Source organism: Salmo salar, chromosome 01 (genome assembly GCF_965601325.2).
Source record: "Salmo salar chromosome 01, fSalSal1, whole genome shotgun sequence".
NCBI classification, from domain to species: domain Eukaryota; kingdom Metazoa; phylum Chordata; class Actinopteri; order Salmoniformes; family Salmonidae; genus Salmo; species Salmo salar.
Window position 1 is genome coordinate 131,540,418 of NC_138291.1, and position 21,492 is coordinate 131,561,909.

A 21,492-nucleotide genomic window follows, 5' to 3' on the forward strand; every position below is an offset into this window, starting at 1 on the left:
TCTGGTTCAAACCCACAGCCCAGGTCCTGTCCCTTGACTCGAACGGCTGCTGTTCACCAGAGCATGTAACCAAATGGGTTGCACCTAATTAAAAATCTAATTGTGGCCATCCCCATGTGTATTGCTATTGATTACCTATAGTCCCATGCAAATAAATATGTTTTGACACTCCTATGATGTAAATCTTGCTTTTCATGAACAGGACCTGTGACTTGATTTGTAGCATGTGAAGGAGGTTAAAATGTAACATTGTTTGCAGTTTGGCGTTTCATTTCCTAATGGAGAGCAGCAGAGCCCAGTTGTTGGAAACTCAGGCACTGCTGTCACTAGCTCTAATCAACAGCGTGGAAACATTGGATTGATTTATTTGAAAGTAGTTCAGCTGAGTTTCCACCTCCGGCTTTGTGAAAAAAAGTTTTGTCACCTCCCCTCACTGTAAGATAAAAGTATCCAAAGTTAAAGGATGTTTCAGTGGTGAAGTGAGATACATAGCTTCTATGGGATTTGGATGTTACAGAATGTTACATTTTTGCTGAGGATGAAGCTCCAATGGTTTGTGTGTATTGGGGAAACAACTCTGTGGTCGGTATGAGGATGAGGGGACCCAGGCTAGTGCTGTTTCTGCCCCTGGCACTACTGATCCTGCAGGGCCGGGGCTTTGAGCTGCAGGACACCATCCATGCTCTCATCGAGGAGAACATCCATCTCCATGACCAGCTGGAGAACCTCACTCAGGCCCTCAGAGAGCTCAAACAGCTGCTGTGGCACCATTCCAACGGTCAGCTCTCTCCTTTACACAATGCTGTTTCTAGCTCTACCTCCTTCTCTTTCCTGTTGCCTCAGTTTTCTCATATCTTGTGTTCCATCCCTATTTCCCTCTTACTCTGTACTTCTTTAACCTCATGTTACATTTTTGGTTCAGGTGTTCATCTTCTTTTCTATTCTCCTCTTGACAGTTACAGAATTTATTTTCTCTCCTTTGCACCCTCTCCGACACTGAAATAGAGTTTCTGAAGTATTTGTGCTGGTCATACATAAGAACATGATTAAATATGGGAAATTGAATTTCATGTAGATGATCAAAGTAGGATTTTGGAAATTAGGGAATTTAACACACTATATACTGCACAGTTAATAGAGTTATTGATTGATGTTACATCTGTTTCCAGAGTGTATTTTAACTTGGTATAATAAGCATAATTATTTTGTGTTTTGGATACAGACCCTAACCATGAGCATGACGTGGATATTCAGCATCTCTGGGATGAATGGTCAGAACATGGTCAGTAACCAATCTGATTTCTCCTTTCCCCTCTCCTCTGCAAATCTAACCATTGCACACTGTATATCCAGCCATAACATATATCTGCAGTGAATACATGAACAGATCTAGAGCAAGGGCACTGCATTCAAAGAACAGGGGAAAGAGATGGCATAGACCGTTAGTCCACATTAATCATACGCCTAAATGAAGCAGCTGGGTCCCAGTGGTGGTGTTACCACCATTGGGCCAATACCACAGGCAAAGTTTTTTGTACATCAACTCTTCTACCTAACACCAACAGTACTGTAAAATATAATTGTCTTGTGACAAGATAGCCATAAAAAGAAATGTAAGCCCATGATTTCAGTGGTTTGTTTGATGTAATGCAGTCCTAAATATGCAGAGATATATAGTACCAGGCAAAGGTTTGGACACCTAGTCATTCAAGGGTTTTTCTTTACTTTGACTATTTTCTACATTGTAGAATAATAGAGAAGACATGAAAACTATGAAATAACACATGGAATCATGTAGTAACCAAAAAAGTGTTAAACAAATCAAAATATTTTATATGTGAGATTCTTCAAAGTAGCCACCCTTTGCCTTGATGACAGTTTTGCACACACTTGACATTCTCTCAACCAGCTTCATGAGTCCTGTGTGGCTCAGTTGGTAGAGCATGGTGTTTGCAATGCCAGGGTTGTGGGTTCGATTCCCACGGGGGACCAGTACGGGAAACAAAATGTATGAAATGTATACATTCACTACTGTAAGTCGCTCTGGATAAGAGCGTCTGCTAAATGACTAAAATGTAAATGACGTAGTCACCTGGAATGCATTTCAATTAACAGGTGTGCCCTGTTAAAAATTAATTTGGGGAATTTCTTTCCTTAATGCATTTGTGTTGTGACAAGGTAGGAGTGGAATACAGAAGATAGCCCTATTTGGTAAAAGACCAAGTCCATATTATGGCAAGAACAGCTTAAATAAGCAAAGAGAAATGACAGTCCATCATTACTTTAAGACATGAAGGTCAGTCAATTCGGAACATTTCCTGAACTTTGAAAGTTTCTTCAAGTGCAGTCGCAAAAACCATCAAGAGCTATGGTGAAACTGGCTCTCATGAGGACCGCCACAGGAAAGGAAGACCCAGAGTTACCTCTGCTGCAGAGGATAAGTTCATTAGAATTACCAGCCTCAGAAATTGCAGCCCAAATAAATTCTTCAGAGTTCCAGTAACAGACACATCACAACTACAACTGTTTAGAGGAGACTGTGTGAATCAGGCCTTCATGGTCAAATTGCTGCAAAGAAACCACTACTAAAGGACACCAATAAGAAGAAGAGACTTGCTTGGGCCAAGAAACACGAGCAATGGACATTAGACAGGTGGAAATCTGTCCTTTGGTCTGATGAGTCCAAATATGAGATTTTTGGTTCCAACCGCTGTGTCTTTGTGAGACGCAGAGAAGTTGAACGGATGATCTCCGCATGTGTGATTCCCACCATGAATCATGGAGGAGGAGATGCGATGGTGACACTGTCTGTGATTTATTTAGAATTCAAGGCACACTTAACCAGCATGGCTACCACAGCATTCTGCAGTAATACGCCATCCCATCTGGTTTGCGCTTAGTGGGACTATCATTTGTTTTTCAACAGGACATTGACCCAAAACACTTCCAGGCTGTGTAAGGGCTATTTGACCAAGGAGAGTGATGGAGTGCTGCATCAGATGACCTGGTCTACACAATCACCCAACCTCAACCGAATTGAGATGGTTTGGGATGAGTTGGACCACAGAGTGAAGGTAAAGCAGCCAACAAGAGCTCAGCATACATGGGAACTCCTTCAAGACTGTTGGAAAAGCATTCCAGGTGAAGCTGGTTGAGAGAATGCCAAGAGCGGGCAAAGCTGTCAAGGCAAAGGGTGGCTACTTTGAAGAATGTCAAATATATTTTGATTTGTTTAACACTTTTTTGGTTACTACATGAGTCCATATGTCTTATTTCATAGTTTTGATGTCTTCACTATTATTATTACAATATAGAAAATAGTAAAAATAAAGAAAATCCCTTGAATGAGTAGGTGTGTCCACACTTTTGACTGGTACTGTACGTATTTGGAAAGTGAAGCTAAAATTCTTTTGGCTCTATACTCCAGGATTTTGGATTTGAGATTGAATGATGAATACAAGGCGACAGTACCAAATGTCACCTTCAGTTGAGGGTATTCGCAAATGTATTTATTTTTTCCATTTGTGACTCCAAAATGACAAGACATGATATTCATAATAAGTTACTTTTGAGCACTGTAACTACTGTGAGGGAGGTCTACCTGGTAGTAGTTGTAGGTTTTTACATTACCCAAGATCAGTCTGTGCTTTTATTTGACCATGAGGAAAAAGAGCTGTGTAAATACCACAACGCAGGTTTGATTGATTTGAGCCCATAGTCACTGTACAAATGATCAAGGTTGTTCTCTGTCTTGCAGGCATCAGTGCAGAGACCCATCTCCTGTTGGAGCATGCTCTGTGTGGACATGACGCCCATGGTTCAGCCAGTCCTCTCCATGTGCACCCCCCCCTCTTTTTGATAACGCTCCCCTGTATCACTGTACTCCTGCTGGGAGCATTTTAGGCTACATTGACTGGTTTAAATTGGCTGTCATCATTGGTTGGACAATCTCTACAGGGCTTTTTGCAAACTGCAAAGGAACATATTGGTGATTAAAGAAAGTGCTTTCAGAATAATAATATGGTGCTCTTGTAACGGCAGTATTTGGGTTGCTAGCTGATTGACTGACCATTAAATGCTTGTCTCGAAATAAGACCTTCAATCGTATTATAATTAATCAATGTGATATATTGTTTGGTCTGCTATGAACTATATGTAGTGAAATGTATATGCACTTTTAGTGTATTTGGAAATCACAATCACCAGTGAGGCAATGTTAAGTTTTATGCATGAATGCCTCTGATTTTTCAGCTGTCTTAAACAGACCAATGATGTGATATTGTTAGCTTAGCATAGCTTTGAACTTTATATAATGTGCAATCACTGTTGTGTTGGACACAATATGGTCTACTTCCCGATTCTCCACACTTCTCCCAAAGTGTGCACACTTCCGATCATGTCTTTAAAAGCAATGGATTGGTGTAATCATTGTCTGGAGTTTCCACCATTGCTGAATTCATGACAAATTCAGTGAATGTGCACACTTTGGGAAAAGGGTGAAGAATCAGAATGTAGCCATGGTCTCCCTGCAGTGATATACAAAAATGTTACTGAAAAAAAAAGTGCTGAATAAAACTTACAAACCAAGCAACAGCTATAATTTTTGGACTGGTAGCCTTTGCACCAGGTTGTTCAAATGTTCACTACTTCACTGTCAGTAAATCAGGAGTAATTGTAAATGGTGAACAACTTCTGAGATAAAAAAAAGTGTGTATCATTGCCATTTTTATACCCCAGAAGAAGAAGAAGCTGCATGCTTTGTGAATGCATACTACCCCTTAAACAAAAATACACCATGTGTAGCCTAAGTCAAATAAAGCTAGTTTATTTTATCCATAATATTAACAGGTATAAAACTAACAAAATGTCCCTTTGGACAGAACATTTTCTACAGGGTGAGCTAGTCTTGATAAACATGCACAAATAAGAGACATTGGACCAGAAAAAAACAATGCATTGTCACAATTAAAAACAAATAAGTTAAAGCTTAAACAAAACAAAAAAATAATGTCTGCATATCATTGTAAAACAAATAATAGGTCTCAGTCTTGGTTTATTGATGTAACTAGTCAAACTAACATGACGTGTAATGAAGCATATACCTTACGTGAATAAATATTATAATTAATAGGGAATGTATAGGTCTTTAGGTCCTGTCGATCATATCAACCCACTTCACTAGCTGCAGGCAAATTCAAATCTGGACCTTGAAGCCAGTTCCACTGCTGTTTTTCATTATTTCCCTCTAATCAGGCACTGATTTAGACATGGGACACCATGTGGGTGCAATTCATTTCCCAGGTAGAACAGGTCATGGCTACAGGGACACAGTCTTTTCACAACACTTTGATACAAAGTGATTTTTGTAGCAGGTTAAGAAAGCATTTTCGCTAACCTTAACCTCAGTCTCCTAACCTGCTTCGAAAAAGTCACTTCGGTATCAAAGTGCCGTGATAAGCGTTTCCCCATGGCTAGAACGGATGCAGCTAATGTCAAAGTGAGATCAAAAGTTGCATGTTCGAGTGGCGTTGGGGGAATTTTTGCATTTTAGCTAACACTAACCTAATTCTCCTAACCTGCTACGTACATTTGTATAACCTGCTGCGTAAGTTCTCCTAACCTGCAAGGAAAAGTCCCTTCTGACATTCGCTGCATCCCATCTAGTCAACCGATAGAGCAGCACTACTCTGGACCTCCAGGCTCAGATTTGAATACCCCTGCATTAGGGTACTGTTTTTTGAATGAGCATTTTGCTAATATTGCCAATATGGTGTCCAGTACAGCTCTATTGCCGTTTAAAACTGAGCGACTCCACAACATGAAATTACTTCCTGTAACGCCCATGACAAAATTTCACACCATCATCAAAGGGAGTCGCAAATTTGTCAACAAGGTATTTGCGGAAAGTAATCGCATGTTGAGTTTCTCAATTTCGAACAACTCTGGCGGTATCAAGCACTGACTAGCCAGGAGATAATGTGGTAGTGGAAACCACGCTATTGAATTTGAGTGCATTCAATAGTCTGTCTTAGTTGTAGGTCAAATCACACCATTATGTGTGTACGTAGGGGTTCTAGTCTGTCGACCGTGTGTGTGTGTGTGTGTGTGTGTGTGTGTGTGTGTGTACGTAGGGGTTCTAGTCTGTCGACCGTGTGTGTGTGTGTGTACGTAGGGGTTCTAGTCTGTCGACCGTGTGTGTGTGTGTGTGTACGTAGGGGTTCTAGTCTGTCGACCGTGTGTGTGTGTGTGTGTGTGTGTGTACGTAGGGGTTCTAGTCTGTCGACCGTGTGTGTGTGTGTGTGTGTGTGTGTACGTAGGGGTTCTAGTCTGTCGACCGTGTGTGTGTGTGTGTGTGTGTGTGTGTACGTAGGGGTTCTAGTCTGTCGACCGTGTGTGTGTGTGTGTGTACGTAGGGGTTCTAGTCTGTCGACCGTGTGTGTGTGTGTGTGTGTGTACGTAGGGGTTCTAGTCTGTCGACCGTGTGTGTGTGTGTGTGTGTGTGTACGTAGGGGTTCTAGTCTGTCGACCGTGTGTGTGTGTGTGTGTGTGTACGTAGGGGTTCTAGTCTGTCGACCATGTGTGTGTGTGTGTGTGTGTGTGTGTGTGTACGTAGGGGTTCTAGTCTGTCGACCGTGTGTGTGGGTGTGTGTGTACGTAGGGGTTCTAGTCTGTCGACCGTGTGTGTGTGTGTGTACGTAGGGGTTCTAGTCTGTCGACCGTGTGTGTGTGTGTGTACGTAGGGGTTCTAGTCTGTCGACCGTGTGTGTGTGTGTGTGTGTGTGTGTGTGTACGTAGGGGTTCTAGTCTGTCGACCGTGTGTGTGTGTGTGTGTGTGTACGTAGGGGTTCTAGTCTGTCGACCGTGTGTGTGTGTGTGTGTGTGTACGTAGGGGTTCTAGTCTGTCGACCGTGTGTGTGTGTGTGTGTACGTAGGGGTTCTAGTCTGTCGACCGTGTGTGTACGTAGGGGTTCTCATCTGTCGACCGTGTGCGTGTGTGTGTGTGCGCGAGCGTATGTACGCAGGGGTTCTAGTCTGTCGACCGTGTGCGTGTGTGTGTGTGCACGTAGGGGTTCTAGTCTGTCGACCGTGTGCGTGTGTGTGTGTGTGTACGTAGGGGTTCTAGTCTGTCGACCGTGTGTGTGTGTGTACGTAGGGGTTCTAGTCTGTCGACCGTGTGTGTGTGTGTACGTAGGGGTTCTAGTCTGTCGACCGTGTGTGTGTGTGTACGTAGGGGTTCTAGTCTGTCGACCGTGTGTGTGTGTGTGTACGTAGGGGTTCTAGTCTGTCGACCGTGTGCGTGTGTGTGTGTGTGTACGTAGGGGTTCTAGTCTGTCGACCGTGTGTGTGTGTGTACGTAGGGGTTCTAGTCTGTCGACCGTGTGTGTGTGTGTGTACGTAGGGGTTCTAGTCTGTCGACCGTGTGTGTGTGTGTACGTAGGGGTTCTAGTCTGTCGACCGTGTGTGTGTGTGTACGTAGGGGTTCTAGTCTGTCGACCGTGTGTGTGTGTGTACGTAGGGGTTCTAGTCTGTCGACCGTGTGCGTGTGTGTGTACGTAGGGGTTCTAGTCTGTCGACCGTGTGCGTGTGTGTGTACGTAGGGGTTCTAGTCTGTCGACCGTGTGCGTGTGTGTGTACGTAGGGGTTCTAGTCTGTCGACCGTGTGCGTGTGTGTGCACGTAGGGGTTCTAGTCTGTCGACCGTGTGCGTGTGTGTGTACGTAGGGGTTCTAGTCTGTCGACCGTGTGCGTGTGTGTGCACGTAGGGGTTCTAGTCTGTCGACCGTGTGCGTGTGTGTGTACGTAGGGGTTCTAGTCTGTCGACGGTGTGCGTGTGTGTGTGTACGTAGGGGTTCTAGTCTGTCGACCGTGTGTGTGTGTGTACGTAGGGGTTCTAGTCTGTCGACCGTGTGTGTGTGTGTACGTAGGGGTTCTAGTCTGTCGACCGTGTGCGTGTGTGTGTGTGTGTGTACGTAGGGGTTCTAGTCTGTCGACCATGTGCGTGTGTGTGTGTGTGTGTGCACGTAGGGGTTCTAGTCTGTCAACCGTGTGTGTGTGTGTACGTAGGGGTTCTAGTCTGTCGACCGTGTGTGTGTGTACGTAGGGGTTCTAGTCTGTCGACCGTGTGCGTGTGTGTGCACGTAGGGGTTCTAGTCTGTCGACCGTGTGGGTGTGTGTGCACGTAGGGGTTCTAGTCTGTCGACCGTGTGCGTGTGTGTGCACGTAGGGGTTCTAGTCTGTCGACCGTGTGCGTGTGTGTGTACGTAGGGGTTCTAGTCTGTCGACCGTGTGCGTGTGTGTACGTAGGGGTTCTAGTCTGTCGACCGTGTGCGTGTGTGTGCACGTAGGGGTTCTAGTCTGTCGACCGTGTGCGTGTGTGTGCACGTAGGGGTTCTAGTCTGTCGACCGTGTGCGTGTGTGTGTACGTAGGGGTTCTAGTCTGTCGACCGTGTGCGTGTGTGTGCACGTAGGGGTTCTAGTCTGTCGACCGTGTGCGTGTGTGTGCACGTAGGGGTTCTAGTCTGTCGACCGTGTGCGTGTGTGTGTGCACGTAGGGGTTCTAGTCTGTCGACCGTGTGTGTGTGTGTACGTAGGGGTTCTAGTCTGTCGACCGTGTGTGTGTGTGTACGTAGGGGTTCTAGTCTGTCGACCGTGTGCGTGTGTGTGTGTGTGTGTACGTAGGGGTTCTAGTCTGTCGACCGTGTGCGTGTGTGTGTGTGTGTGTGCACGTAGGGGTTCTAGTCTGTCGACCGTGTGTGTGTGTGTACGTAGGGGTTCTAGTCTGTCGACCGTGTGTGTGTGTACGTAGGGGTTCTAGTCTGTCGACCGTGTGTGTGTGTGTACGTAGGGGTTCTAGTCTGTCGACCGTGTGTGTGTGTGTGCACGTAGGGGTTCTAGTCTGTCGACCGTGTGCGTGTGTGTGCACGTAGGGGTTCTAGTCTGTCGACCGTGTGCGTGTGTGTGTACGTAGGGGTTCTAGTCTGTCGACCGTGTGCGTGTGTGTACGTAGGGGTTCTAGTCTGTCGACCGTGTGCGTGTGTGTACGTAGGGGTTCTAGTCTGTCGACCGTGTGCGTGTGTGTGTGTGTGTGTGTACGTAGGGGTTCTAGTCTGTCGACCGTGTGCGTGTGTGTGTGTGTGTGCACGTAGGGGTTCTAGTCTGTCGACCGTGTGTGTGTGTACGTAGGGGTTCTAGTCTGTCGACCGTGTGTGTGTGTGTGCGTAGGGGTTCTAGTCTGTCGACCGTGTGTGTGTGCGCGCGTAGGGGTTCTAGTCTGTCGACCGTGTGTGTGTGCGCGCACGTAGGGGTTCTAGTCTGTCGACCGTGTGTGTGTGCGCGCACGTAGTGGTTCGAGTCTGTCGACCGTGTGTGTGTGCGCGCACGTAGGGGTTCTAGTCTGTCGACCGTGTGTGTGTGTGCGCGCACGTAGGGGTTCTAGTCTGTCGACCGTGTGTGTGTGTGCGCACGTAGGGGTTCTAGTCTGTCGACCGTGTGTGTGTGTGCGCACGTAAGGGTTCTAGTCTGTCGACCGTGTGTGTGTGTGCGCACGTAGGGGTTCTAGTCTGTCGACCGTGTGCGCACGTAGGGGTTCTAGTCTGTCGACCGTGTGTGCACGTAGGGGTTCTAGTCTGTCGACCGTGTGTGCACGTACGGGTTCTAGTCTGTCGACCGTGTGTGCACGTAGGGGTTCTAGTCTGTCGACCGTGTGTGTGTACGTAGGGGTTCTAGTCTGTCGACCGTGTGTGTGTGTGTACACATAGGGGTTCTAGTCTATGTGTGTTTGTGTGCGCACGCATAGAGGTTCTAGTCTGTCGACCGAGTGTGTGTGTGTACACATAGGGGTTCTAGTCTATGTGTGTTTGTGTGCGCACGCATAGAGGTTCTAGTCTGTCGACCGTGTGTGTGTGCGTACGCAGGGGTTCTAGTCTGTCGACCGTGTGTGTGTGTGTGCGTGCGCGCGTAGGGGTTCTAGTCTGTCGACCGTGTGCGCGCGCGCGTAGGGGTTCTAGTCTGTCGACCGCGCGCGCGCGCGTAGGGGTTCTAGTCTGTCGACCGCGCGCGCGCGTAGGGGTTCTAGTCTGTCGACCGCGCGCGCGTAGGGGTTCTAGTCTGTCGACCGCGCGCGCGCGTAGGGGCTCTAGTCTGTCGACCGCGCGCGCGCGTAGGGGCTCTAGTCTGTCGACCGCGCGCGCGCGCGTAGGGGCTCTAGTCTGTCGACCGCGCGCGCGCGCGTAGGGGCTCTAGTCTGTCGACCGCGCGCGCGCGCGTAGGGGCTCTAGTCTGTCGACCGCGCGCGCGCGTAGGGGCTCTAGTCTGTCGACCGCGCGCGCGCGCGTAGGGGTTCTAGTCTGTCGACCGCGCGCGCGCGCGTAGGGGTTCTAGTCTGTCGACCGCGCGCGCGCGCGTAGGGGTTCTAGTCTGTCGACCGCGCGCGCGCGCGTAGGGGTTCTAGTCTGTCGACCGCGCGTAGGGGTTCTAGTCTGTCGACCGCGCGTAGGGGTTCTAGTCTGTCGACCGCGCGTAGGGGTTCTAGTCTGTCGACCGCGCGTAGGGGTTCTAGTCTGTCGACCGCGCGTAGGGGTTCTAGTCTGTCGACCGCGCGTAGGGGTTCTAGTCTGTCGACCGCGCGTAGGGGTTCTAGTCTGTCGACCGCGCGTAGGGGTTCTAGTCTGTCGACCGCGCGTAGGGGTTCTAGTCTGTCGACCGCGCGCGCGCGTAGGGGTTCTAGTCTGTCGACCGCGCGCGCGCGTAGGGGTTCTAGTCTGTCGACCGCGCGCGCGCGTAGGGGTTCTAGTCTGTCGACCGCGCGCGCGCGTAGGGGTTCTAGTCTGTCGACCGCGCGCGCGCGTAGGGGTTCTAGTCTGTCGACCGCGCGCGCGCGTAGGGGTTCTAGTCTGTCGACCGCGCGCGCGCGTAGGGGTTCTAGTCTGTCGACCGCGCGCGCGCGTAGGGGTTCTAGTCTGTCGACCGCGCGCGCGCGTAGGGGTTCTAGTCTGTCGACCGCGCGCGCGCGTAGGGGTTCTAGTCTGTCGACCGCGCGCGCGCGTAGGGGTTCTAGTCTGTCGACCGCGCGCGCGCGTAGGGGTTCTAGTCTGTCGACCGCGCGCGCGCGTAGGGGTTCTAGTCTGTCGACCGCGCGCGCACGCAGGGGTTCTAGTCTGTCGACCGTGCGCGCACGCAGGGGTTCTAGTCTGTCGACCGTGTGAGTGTGTGTGTGCGCGCACGCAGGGGTTCTAGTCTGTCGACCGTGTGTGTACGCAGGGGTTCTAGTCTGTCGACCGTGTGTGTGTGTGCACGCAGGGGTTCTAGTCTGTCGACCGTGTGTGTGTGTGCACGCAGGGGTTCTAGTCTGTCGACCGTGTGTGCGCACGCAGGGGTTCTAGTCTGTCGACCGTGTGTGCGCACGCATAGGGGTTCTAGTCTGTCGACCGTGTGTGCGCACGCGTAGGGGTTCTAGTCTGTCGACCGTGTGTGCGCACGCGTAGGGGTTCTAGTCTGTCGACCGTGTGCGCGCACGCGTAGGGGTTCTAGTCTGTCGACCGTGTGCGCGCGTAGGGGTTCTAGTCTGTCGACCGTGTGCGCGCGTAGGGGTTCTAGTCTGTCGACCGTGTGCGCGCGTAGGGGTTCTAGTCTGTCGACCGTGTGCGCGCGTAGGGGTTCTAGTCTGTCGACCGTGTGCGCGCGTAGGGGTTCTAGTCTGTCGACCGTGTGCGCGCGTAGGGGTTCTAGTCTGTCGACCGTGTGCGCGCGTAGGGGTTCTAGTCTGTCGACCGTGTGCGCGCGTAGGGGTTCTAGTCTGTCGACCGTGTGCGCGCGTAGGGGTTCTAGTCTGTCGACCGTGTGCGCGCGTAGGGGTTCTAGTCTGTCGACCGTGTGCGCGCGTAGGGGTTCTAGTCTGTCGACCGTGTGCGCGCGTAGGGGTTCTAGTCTGTCGACCGTGTGCGCGCGTAGGGGTTCTAGTCTGTCGACCGTGTGCGCGCGTAGGGGTTCTAGTCTGTCGACCGTGTGCGCGCGTAGGGGTTCTAGTCTGTCGACCGTGTGCGCGCGTAGGGGTTCTAGTCTGTCGACCGTGTGCGCGCGTAGGGGTTCTAGTCTGTCGACCGTGTGCGCGCGTAGGGGTTCTAGTCTGTCGACCGTGTGCGCGCGTAGGGGTTCTAGTCTGTCGACCGTGTGTGTGTGTACGTAGGGGTTCTAGTCTGTCGACCGTGTGTGTACGTAGGGGTTCTAGTCTGTCGACCGTGTGTGTGTGTACGTAGGGGTTCTAGTCTGTCGACCGTGTGTGTGTGTACGTAGGGGTTCTAGTCTGTCGACCGTGTGTGTGTGTACGTAGGGGTTCTAGTCTGTCGACCGTGTGTGTGTGTGCGCACGTAGGGGTTCTAGTCTGTCGACCGTGTGCGTGTTCTCGCACACGTAGGGATTCTAGTCTGTCGAACGTGTGTGTGTACGTAGGGATTCTAGTCTGTCGACCGTGTGTGTGTGTGTACGTAGGGGTTCTGGTCTGTCGACCGTGTGTGTGTACGTAGGGGTTCTAGTCTGTCGACCGTGTGTGTGTACGTAGGGGTTCTAGTCTGTCGACCGTGTGTGTGTACGTAGGGGTTCTAGTCTGTCGACCGTGTGTGTGTGTGCGTGCACGTAGGGATTCTAGTCTGTCGACCGTGTGTGTGTACGTAAGGGTTCTAGTCTGTCGACCGTGTGAGTGTGTGTGTGCGCGCACGCAGGGGTTCTAGTCTGTCGACCGTGTGAGTGTGTGTGTGCGCGCACGCAGGGGTTCTAGTCTGTCGACCGTGTGTGTACGCAGGGGTTCTAGTCTGTCGACCGTGTGTGTGTGTGCACGCAGGGGTTCTAGTCTGTCGACCGTGTGTGCGCACGCAGGGGTTCTAGTCTGTCGACCGTGTGTGCGCACGCATAGGGGTTCTAGTCTGTCGACCGTGTGTGCGCACGCATAGGGGTTCTAGTCTGTCGACCGTGTGTGCGCACGCATAGGGGTTCTAGTCTGTCGACCGTGTGTGCGCACGCATAGGGGTTCTAGTCTGTCGACCGTGTGCGCGCACGCATAGGGGTTCTAGTCTGTCGACCGTGTGTGTGTGCGCGCACGTAGGGGTTCTAGTCTGTCGACCGTGTGTGTGTGCGCGCACGTAGGGGTTCTAGTCTGTCGACCGTGTGTGTGTGCGCGCACGTAGGGGTTCTAGTCTGTCGACCGTGTGTGTGTGCGCGCACGTAGGGGTTCTAGTCTGTCGACCGTGTGTGTGTGCGCGCACGTAAGGGTTCTAGTCTGTCGACCGTGTGTGTGTGTGCGCACGTAGGGGTTCTAGTCTGTCGACCGTGTGTGTGTGTGCGCACGTAGGGGTTCTAGTCTGTCGACCGTGTGCGCACGTAGGGGTTCTAGTCTGTCGACCGTGTGTGCACGTAGGGGTTCTAGTCTGTCGACCGTGTGTGCACGTAGGGGTTCTAGTCTGTCGACCGTGTGTGCACGTACGGGTTCTAGTCTGTCGACCGTGTGTGCACGTAGGGGTTCTAGTCTGTCGACCGTGTGTGTGTACGTAGGGGTTCTAGTCTGTCGACCGTGTGTGTGTGTGTACACATAGGGGTTCTAGTCTATGTGTGTTTGTGTGCGCACGCATAGAGGTTCTAGTCTGTCGACCGAGTGTGTGTGTGTACACATAGGGGTTCTAGTCTATGTGTGTTTGTGTGCGCACGCATAGAGGTTCTAGTCTGTCGACCGTGTGTGTGTGCGTACGCAGGGGTTCTAGTCTGTCGACCGTGTGTGTGTGTGTGTGTGTGTGTGCGTGCGCGCGTAGGGGTTCTAGTCTGTCGACCGCGCGCGCGTAGGGGTCCTAGTCTGTCGACCGCGCGCGCGCGTAGGGGTTCTAGTCTGTCGACCGCGCGCGCGCACGCGTAGGGGTTCTAGTCTGTCGACCGCGCGCGCGCACGCGTAGGGGTTCTAGTCTGTCGACCGCGCACGCGTAGGGGTTCTAGTCTGTCGTGCGCGCGCACGCACGCGTAGGGGTTCTAGTCTGTCGACCGCGTGCGCGCGCACGCGTAGGGGTTCTAGTCTGTCGACCGCGTGCGCGCGCACGCGTAGGGGTTCTAGTCTGTCGACCGCGTGCGCGCGCACGCGTAGGGGTTCTAGTCTGTCGACCGCGTGCGCGCGCACGCGTAGGGGTTCTAGTCTGTCGACCGCGTGCGCGCGCACGCGTAGGGGTTCTAGTCTGTCGACCGCGTGCGCGCGCGCGCGTAGGGGTTCTAGTCTGTCGACCGCGTGCGCGCGCGCGCGTAGGGGTTCTAGTCTGTCGACCGTGTGCGCGCGCGCGCGTAGGGGTTCTAGTCTGTCGACCGTGTGTGCGCGCGTAGGGGTTCTAGTCTGTCGACCGTGTGTGCGCGCGTAGGGGTTCTAGTCTGTCGACCGTGTGTGCGCGCGTAGGGGTTCTAGTCTGTCGACCGTGTGTGCGCGCGTAGGGGTTCTAGTCTGTCGACCGTGTGTGCGCGCGTAGGGGTTCTAGTCTGTCGACCGTGTGTGCACGTAGGGGTTCTAGTCTGTCGACCGTGTGTGCACGTAGGGGTTCTAGTCTGTCGACCGTGTTTGCACGTAGGGGTTCTAGTCTGTCGACCGTGTTTGCAAGTAGGGGTTCTAGTCTGTCGACCGTGTTTGCAAGTAGGGGTTCTAGTCTGTCTACCGTGTGTATGTTCTCGCGCACGTAGGGGTTCTAGTCTGTCGACCTTGTGTGTGTACGTAGGGGTTCTAGTCTGTCGACGGTGTGTGTGTGTGCATGTGTGTGCGTGCGTACGTACGTACGTAGGGGTTCTAGTTTGTCGACCGTGTGTGCGCACGCATAGGGGTTCTAGTCTGTCGACCGTGTGTGTGTGCGTACGCAGGGGTTCTAGTCTGTCGACCGTGTGTGTGTGCGCACGCAGGGGTTCTAGTCTGTCGACCGAGTGTGTGTGTGTACACATAGGGGTTCTAGTCTATGTGTGTGTGTGTGTGTACACATAGGGGTTCTAGTCTATGTTTCTATATATGTGCAGGACTGTTCTCTAGTCTATGTCAAGGTCAGAATCGTCGCTCTGTGTGATGGCGCCGTTGCGGATGGTCTTATTGACAAGGACAGGTTTGTCCGGCAGCAGCCCATACTCCTGCAGCAGCGCCTCCACATCCACAGCATAGAAGTCCTCTCCTAGCTGGTCTGTGATGCGCACAAAGTTCCCAATCAGGTCTCCTCCTTTGTACACCAGCAGGGCTGGCAAGGCGCTGCCCCTGAACTGGGCACTGGTGCCGATAACCGACCCACGCACGCTACAGAACTTGACCAGGGGGTATTCCTGTGCCAGGCACAGCAGGCTGCCCATCATGGCCTCGCAGGCAGGCACCTCACCCTCGTAGATGTGGATCATAACCAGGCAGGTCTTGTCCTCCTTGTCCACAGCCTCCAGGAACTCCTCGCCACTATTGAGCTCGTAGACCTGCTCGAAGCGCTTACCGCGTAACACCTTCCGACGCATCTCCTCGATGCGCCGCTTCCTGTACTGCTGGAGGAAGTCCTCGTCATCCTCGTCTTCCTGGAGCATGTTGTACTCCTGCATGGTCATCTGAGGGATGGGGAGGACACACTCAATAACAACTTTTCTGAAAAACTAAATTCCATTTTAGATCTTTTATTTGTGTGTTGGCGTCCTCAACTCAAATGTATGTCATATTGGTATACGGAACTATTATGCTGCAAAGTGTTCAGTATCCCTCTCCCCTTCTTCACTCACCTTGTGTTTGATCTTGTCCTGCATCTCTTTCTGTTTAATGGCATCGGCTTCGTCGTCCAGGTCGGAGCGGCAGGTCATGGAGAGCTTCTTGATGAGTCTCTCCATCTCCTCCTTCTGCTCCTGCTTCTGCTCCACCTTCAGCTGTTTGTACTTCCTCCAGTCATTAATCACCCCCTTGGGCCCTGCACACATACCATCATCATCACTTTGGTACAACTGTGCCAATGTACAGATGCAGCTGCCTACAAAAACACTTCTTCATAGTCATGGTTGATAGACAACTGGGGTATCTTCAACAAAATGTTAAAATTGAAAACATAGTGTAGAACAGAGATGTTTCTCAATCTCGGTCATGCAAAATAGAGAAGTGTTCAAAAATGTATGCACCGCAACAATGTAAACCCCAGGCGTGTGTTACCTGTGTTGACGGCACTACCGTCGGCGCTGTATTCTAGCTCAGGCTCCAGTACATCTGGGTTGCGGATGGTCTTGTGCTCCCCCTCGTCATCCTCCTTGTCACTTTCCTCATCCTCACTGCTGCTGTAGTAGTACTGCAGCTTCTCCCCCAGGATCTTGTCATCCAACGTTGTCATGACTTCACACCTAACTGGGGAAGAGTTCAGTTGTGAGAGAAGAGGACTGGAGGCAGACAACCCCTGCAGAAAATAAATATTTTGAATAGGCAAACTAATGGGGTAAGCATGATGGTGTAACGTTTCAGTGTGAGTGAACCGGAGGCAACTTTGTCAGGTCATTGTTGACATTGTGCATGCTCACTAGTCATTATACACACAGTCATTCTGAAGAGTTGAATAGAATACCACTTAAAAAATGTCCATTGTGTACATAATCACAGGCTACCTGGGCATTGTCATGATAGTGCACCTGGGGGAATGTTTTTGTGAGTGTGGGGACTGAACTGAAACAGGATAACTTCTCAAATAACAAATAGCCTTGCTTAACTAACTAGACATATCAAATACATTTTTCTCCAAAATATAGGCTAAGTATGACATCATAATGCATACACAAATTGTCAATTATGTTCTGACAAGCTAACCTAGAAAGCTACATAACTGACAAGTAGAATAATAACTAGAAAGGCGAGTTGCTTCCGGGAATGTACCAATGCGCCAGCTTAATGGTCATGCCTAGAGGGGATGCCGTTTATCTCAAATTGACTTGAAGTTGCATTTTAGCTTACCCTAACCTACTACAAAAAGTCAGTTCTGACCAACTGTATACCATCTAGTCAAAACCCATCTTCAAACGTCAGTCGGACAGAGGACGAGTCGGAAATGGGTGCTTCTTGTCCTAGCCTAGCTAAACATGAGCACAATTCCCTGTCGCATTTTAAGCTCTGCCCACCCAAACTCGTGATTTGTTGGGAGAGTTGTCTTTCTCCCACACAGTCCTTACCTTCCTAACAGTACTAGGCATGTGTTTGTATGAGTTATAGTTATAAAACCAAAATGTACTTTGAAAGAAGTAACCAATATTCATGCCTCGTTTAGAAAATGCCACCAGAGGGCGTCAGCGTTTGAGGTTTTAAAACGTAAGCCTAGTACACTTAAGTGAAGACTTCGCACTAAACACATTAGGGCATCACTAAAGCCTTTTGGCAGTAGGAAATGGGGCAATGAGACCATTAGGTCTACCACCTGTATTCAGAAGGAAGTAATCTTCCAGATTAACACAAATGTAATCTCTGTGGATTAGTTCAGAGCCCACATATGAAGCAATGTTGTTGATCCGAGAGTTCTGACCTCAACCGCACTCAAGCTAACAGGCTAGTTTGCTAGATACTTCGACACAAATGAGATCACGCCTCACTCCGACCATTTTACTCGCCCTAGCAGACCTGGCTAGGCTGTTTTCATGTTATCCAGAGCGTTGATGTTGGTAACTGTGCTGCTGCAACAATTTACTTTTGTTTTTCTGCTGACGTTTACTGGACACCGGTCATATTCAACCGGTGTTGCGCGTTCGTAAATTCATCAGTTATTCTGCGCTCTGGTACTCAGACGAGAGTGCTCTGAAATCGGAGTAGATAGTCAGAGCGAATTTACGAAAGCACTCAGAAAATAACTGATATTTCCTCGGGACAGAAAAAGCACCGCATTGTAGGGTGGCCCAGTTAAGGTAAATGGTAGCTACCTAGCTACTACTGACTACTTGCGCGAACTGTGAAAAATAAAGATACCCTGGGATATGACGATAACCAAACGTTTTCTGGTGTTCCCCATATGATGAACATGTACTTTCACCCTGGGTCTGTGATATCTGCTTTTTGCATGGATGTTCTACTGTAATTCAAAACCAAGTAGAGACTGCCAGCTAGGAATGACAGAGATAGCGTTACTTAGCTAGAGAACTAACGCTGAATAACTCGTTCAGTGCTAACGTTACTTAGCTAACTTAGCTCTCTTTTTGGCATTCCTTGGAGCTTAACTACCAAACGAAACGAACTGTATTGCTAATCAAGCAGATACGGTAGGCTAGTGGAATGGGCAATCCAATTAAAGCTGGATTTCCACCAACTAGCCTAGTACTAGGCCGTCTTGACGTCTCCAACCTTTGCAGCTAACTACAAACTAGCCCGCTAACGCTCAGCAATTCTTGAATTTCTACTTCGACATTCAATTGCAGTCAAATAGTTACTTTTATATGAAGCTAGATTGACAAATAATATTATATCAACCTTACCTCGATTGTATCAACAACTGTTTCAAATCCTACTTCCCTAGCGGAGCGTTGACAAACAAAAAACGTTTTCTTCAAATTTGTGTTTCCGAATCGCAACCAACATCAAGGTGCATACACCGCCACCTACTGTAATGGAGTGTAAGGCCGGTAATTTCTCCTATCACGCCCTTTCTCCGGATACTGCTCTGGAGTGTGAATTCATTACACTTTGTGACACAAAAGGTAAGGGGAAAAGGGAAGAAAAATTGTCCTTCCAGCTACCCCTACACCCATTAAAACCAGCTGCCACCACAATATCAATTTCCTGTGATTTACGTTCCATTTCTGCGGTACAGTTGATAACCATGGCAATGAACGCTAAGAAACCAACCTTACTGAAACACGTTATTTCTATCACTCTCTATTGGCCTCGGCCTACTCACAGGGAGCCTCTTAGGATCCCTGGACCCATCTCCCATCTTTTGGGCTCACAATTGGCGCAGCGGTCTAATGCACTGCATCTCAGTGCTAGATGCATCTCTACAGACACCCTGGTTTGAATCCAAGCTGTATCACAACCGGCCATGATTAGGAGTCCCATAGGGCGGCGCACAATTGGCCCAGCGTCGTCTGTGTAAGGGTTTGGCTGGGGTAGGCTGACTTGCCTAGTTAAATTAAAAAAAAACTGTACTACTCTTTTCACTGCCTCAGCATATGACACTTGCAGGGTTGGGGAGTAATGGATTAGAAAAAAAATAATTAGAACTGTAATCCGTAATGTTACCAGCTAAAATATCGTAATCCGATTACAGATGCTTTTGAAAAAACACATGATTACTTCTAGGATTACTTTTAAATTTAGAAAGGATGTGACTTTTTTTGACAGCTTTCCTTTTTCTCAATTACATTCAAATCAACGGTGAAAAAAGGCTCACATTTTAATTTGTTCTGCCTGAGCGGGTCTGACCACAAGTCAGAGACCACTAAAATGATACACAAAATGCATTTGATGGATTGCAGGAAAATAGCAGGAATAGGCTTTTGTAGGCTACAGTCCAAGCTACTGTATGTCTTCCAATGGAGCAGTGGGGATTTTGACAAGTAAATCTTGGTAGGGCAAACTCAATAATTATTTTGCCACAACACTAAACAATACATTAATTGCACTAGAACGGCGACAAGCGGTGCCCACACACTGTTAGAGCCCTAATAAAGCTGTCCCAACAGCAGAGCTTTCTTTCCAGCACAATGTAGTGAATTCTTACCACCGCTAAACCTGTCAATCAGCGGAGCCTTGTCTGGCATCGAAACAATTAATTCAGCCTTGTTTACTGCCTTTTAAAAAAACATAGCTGATATGGCTGACCATATCTCCCTGGCATATTACATAATTTCTGCAGCAAAAAATACATTTTTGGACTCACCTTGTTGTGCGCAGCGATCCTTCTGTGGCAAATTTTGTCATCAAAGAAAAAGATTTACAATTCCGAGTTGGATGACCGTTCAAACCGTATTTTCTCAGTCTGACTTCCCAGCTGCAATGCTTGCGGTTAGCCACTGTCACCGAATCCTTCCAAAGAACTCATTGTTGAATTTGCGATTTCCAACTTGTTGTGTAATGTTTATGTCCAATGGCCGATGAGCACCGATACGTTTTATCTATAATTTATCTTAATTATTTCTCTTCATATGACAGGGATTAAAAAGGATTTGCCAGTAGATTGTTGAATTGATAGTGCTAATATTTTTAAAGTAAGATGTTGACATGATCAGTCCAATCAAAGCTAGATATAACGTGATTTGACGTCATTTTATCTGCAGCCAAAGACCTTGAGCCTCCTAGGAAGGGCACTTCTAATCTAAGTGTTTGGCAGGACCCAAAGGGCTCACATTCTTGATGTCTTCCCTTACTAAAGGCAGGTGACGTAATGTCCCCATGAGTGACAGTGCAATGCTGAGCCAATCACAGTGCAATGCTCCTATTTTCTGCCTGCCTGCCCCACCACCACAGAAGGCACTGAGCTAGCCTGAAACACTTGCATTTTGGAGCTGCCTGTTTGTATGCGGCTTTATTAACTCAATTCTATATATTTTTTACATTGTTTGCAAACAGATATGTGACACGTATTAATGCCAAAATAGCATGCTAAACAGGCAAGCCCCCCCCCCATATATACACCCAAGTCCCATATATACACCCATTTTATTTGTTTATTTTTTTTCAAAAAATGTGGGGCTCAAAACAGGCTCTGCCCCACCTGCCATGAATGACGGGTTGCCACTGCAATGGCGTGACTGCTGTTGGCATCCAAAGATTATTACATTTTACATCCAAAGATTATTACATTTTAGTCATTTAGCAGACGCGCTTCTCCAGGACGCTTGCAGGTAAGTGTAACAGTGTAGGTTCCGTCCCTCTCTTCGCCCCAACCCGGGCTCAAACCAGGGACCCTTGCACACATCAACAACTGACACCCCACGAAGCATACCCATCGCGCCACAAAAGCCACGGCCCTTGCAACGCAAGGGGAAACCCTACTTCAAGTCTCAGAGCGAATGACGTCACTGATTGAAACACTATTAGCGCACACCACCGCTAACTAACTAGCCATTTCACATCGGTTACACTCACCCCCCTTTTGACCTCCTCCTTTTCCGCAGCAACCAATGATCCAGGTCACGGCACCAATGTAACAGTGTAGGTTCCGTCCCTCTCTTCGCCCCAACCCGGGCTCGAACCAGGGACCCTTGCACACATCAACAACTGACACCCCACGAAGCATCGTTACCCATCGCGCCACAAAAGCCGCGGCCCGTGCAACGCAAGGGGAAACCCTACTTCAAGTCTCAGAGCGAGTGACGTCACTGATTGAAACGCTATTAGCGCGCACCACCGCTAACTAACTAGCCATTTCACGTCGGTTACATAAGGATGACAGTAGTGCTATCACAGGACGACAGCGTAACCTAGTGGTTAGAGTGTTGGACTAGTAACCGAAAGGTTGCAAGTTCAAATCCCTAAACTGACAAGGTAAAAATCTGTTCTTCTGCCCCTGAA

The 21,492-nt window shown here is 49.5% G+C and overlaps 2 protein-coding genes across 5 annotated transcripts; one reads left to right on the forward strand and one right to left on the reverse strand.

The window, feature by feature from the left end:
• The first annotated feature begins 234 nt into the window (after positions 1-234).
• On the forward strand, positions 235-3,903 carry LOC145877613 (uncharacterized). Its single transcript, XM_082973728.1, has 3 exons — positions 235-778; positions 1,223-1,282; positions 3,758-3,903. Exons 1-3 carry the CDS (start codon positions 550-552, stop codon positions 3,901-3,903), a joined length of 435 nt encoding a protein of 144 aa, XP_082829854.1. The 5' UTR covers positions 235-549.
• A 906-nt stretch (positions 3,904-4,809) lies between these two features.
• Positions 4,810-20,292, reverse strand: pdcl (phosducin-like). Of its 4 annotated transcripts, none has more exons than XM_082978812.1 (4): positions 19,859-20,292; positions 16,168-16,352; positions 15,750-15,931; positions 4,810-15,581 (listed from the first exon to the last, which is right to left on the reverse strand). In XM_082978812.1, exons 1-4 carry the CDS (start codon positions 19,897-19,899, stop codon positions 15,030-15,032), a joined length of 960 nt encoding a protein of 319 aa, XP_082834938.1. In that variant the 5' UTR covers positions 19,900-20,292; the 3' UTR covers positions 4,810-15,029. The 4 variants fall into 4 exon arrangements, with proteins under 4 accessions (XP_082834938.1, XP_013979182.1, XP_013979164.1 ...); XM_014123707.3 differs by having other exon boundaries at positions 16,168-16,356; XM_014123689.3 differs by lacking the exon at positions 19,859-20,292 and adding an exon at positions 18,456-18,584 and having other exon boundaries at positions 16,168-16,356.
• Between the last annotated feature and the right edge of the window lie 1,200 nt (positions 20,293-21,492).

Excerpts from the sequence above, each read along its gene's own strand:
- LOC145877613 (XM_082973728.1), top strand. The coding sequence starts at position 550 with ATGGTTTGTGTGTATTGGGGAAACAACTCTGTGGTCGGTATGAGGATG. Across the intron at positions 779-1,222 it reads GCTGTGGCACCATTCCAACG|ACCCTAACCATGAGCATGAC; the intron begins GTCAGCTCTCTC and ends TTTTGGATACAG. Across the intron at positions 1,283-3,757 it reads GGATGAATGGTCAGAACATG|GCATCAGTGCAGAGACCCAT; the intron begins GTCAGTAACCAA and ends TCTGTCTTGCAG.
- pdcl (XM_082978812.1), bottom strand. The coding sequence starts at position 19,899 with ATGACAAAATTTGCCACAGAAGGATCGCTGCGCACAACAAG. Across the intron at positions 16,353-19,858 it reads GGATCGCTGCGCACAACAAG|GTGTGAAGTCATGACAACGT; the intron begins GTGAGTCCAAAA and ends TTCCCCAGTTAG. Across the intron at positions 15,582-15,749 it reads AGGACAAGATCAAACACAAG|ATGACCATGCAGGAGTACAA; the intron begins GTGAGTGAAGAA and ends CCCATCCCTCAG.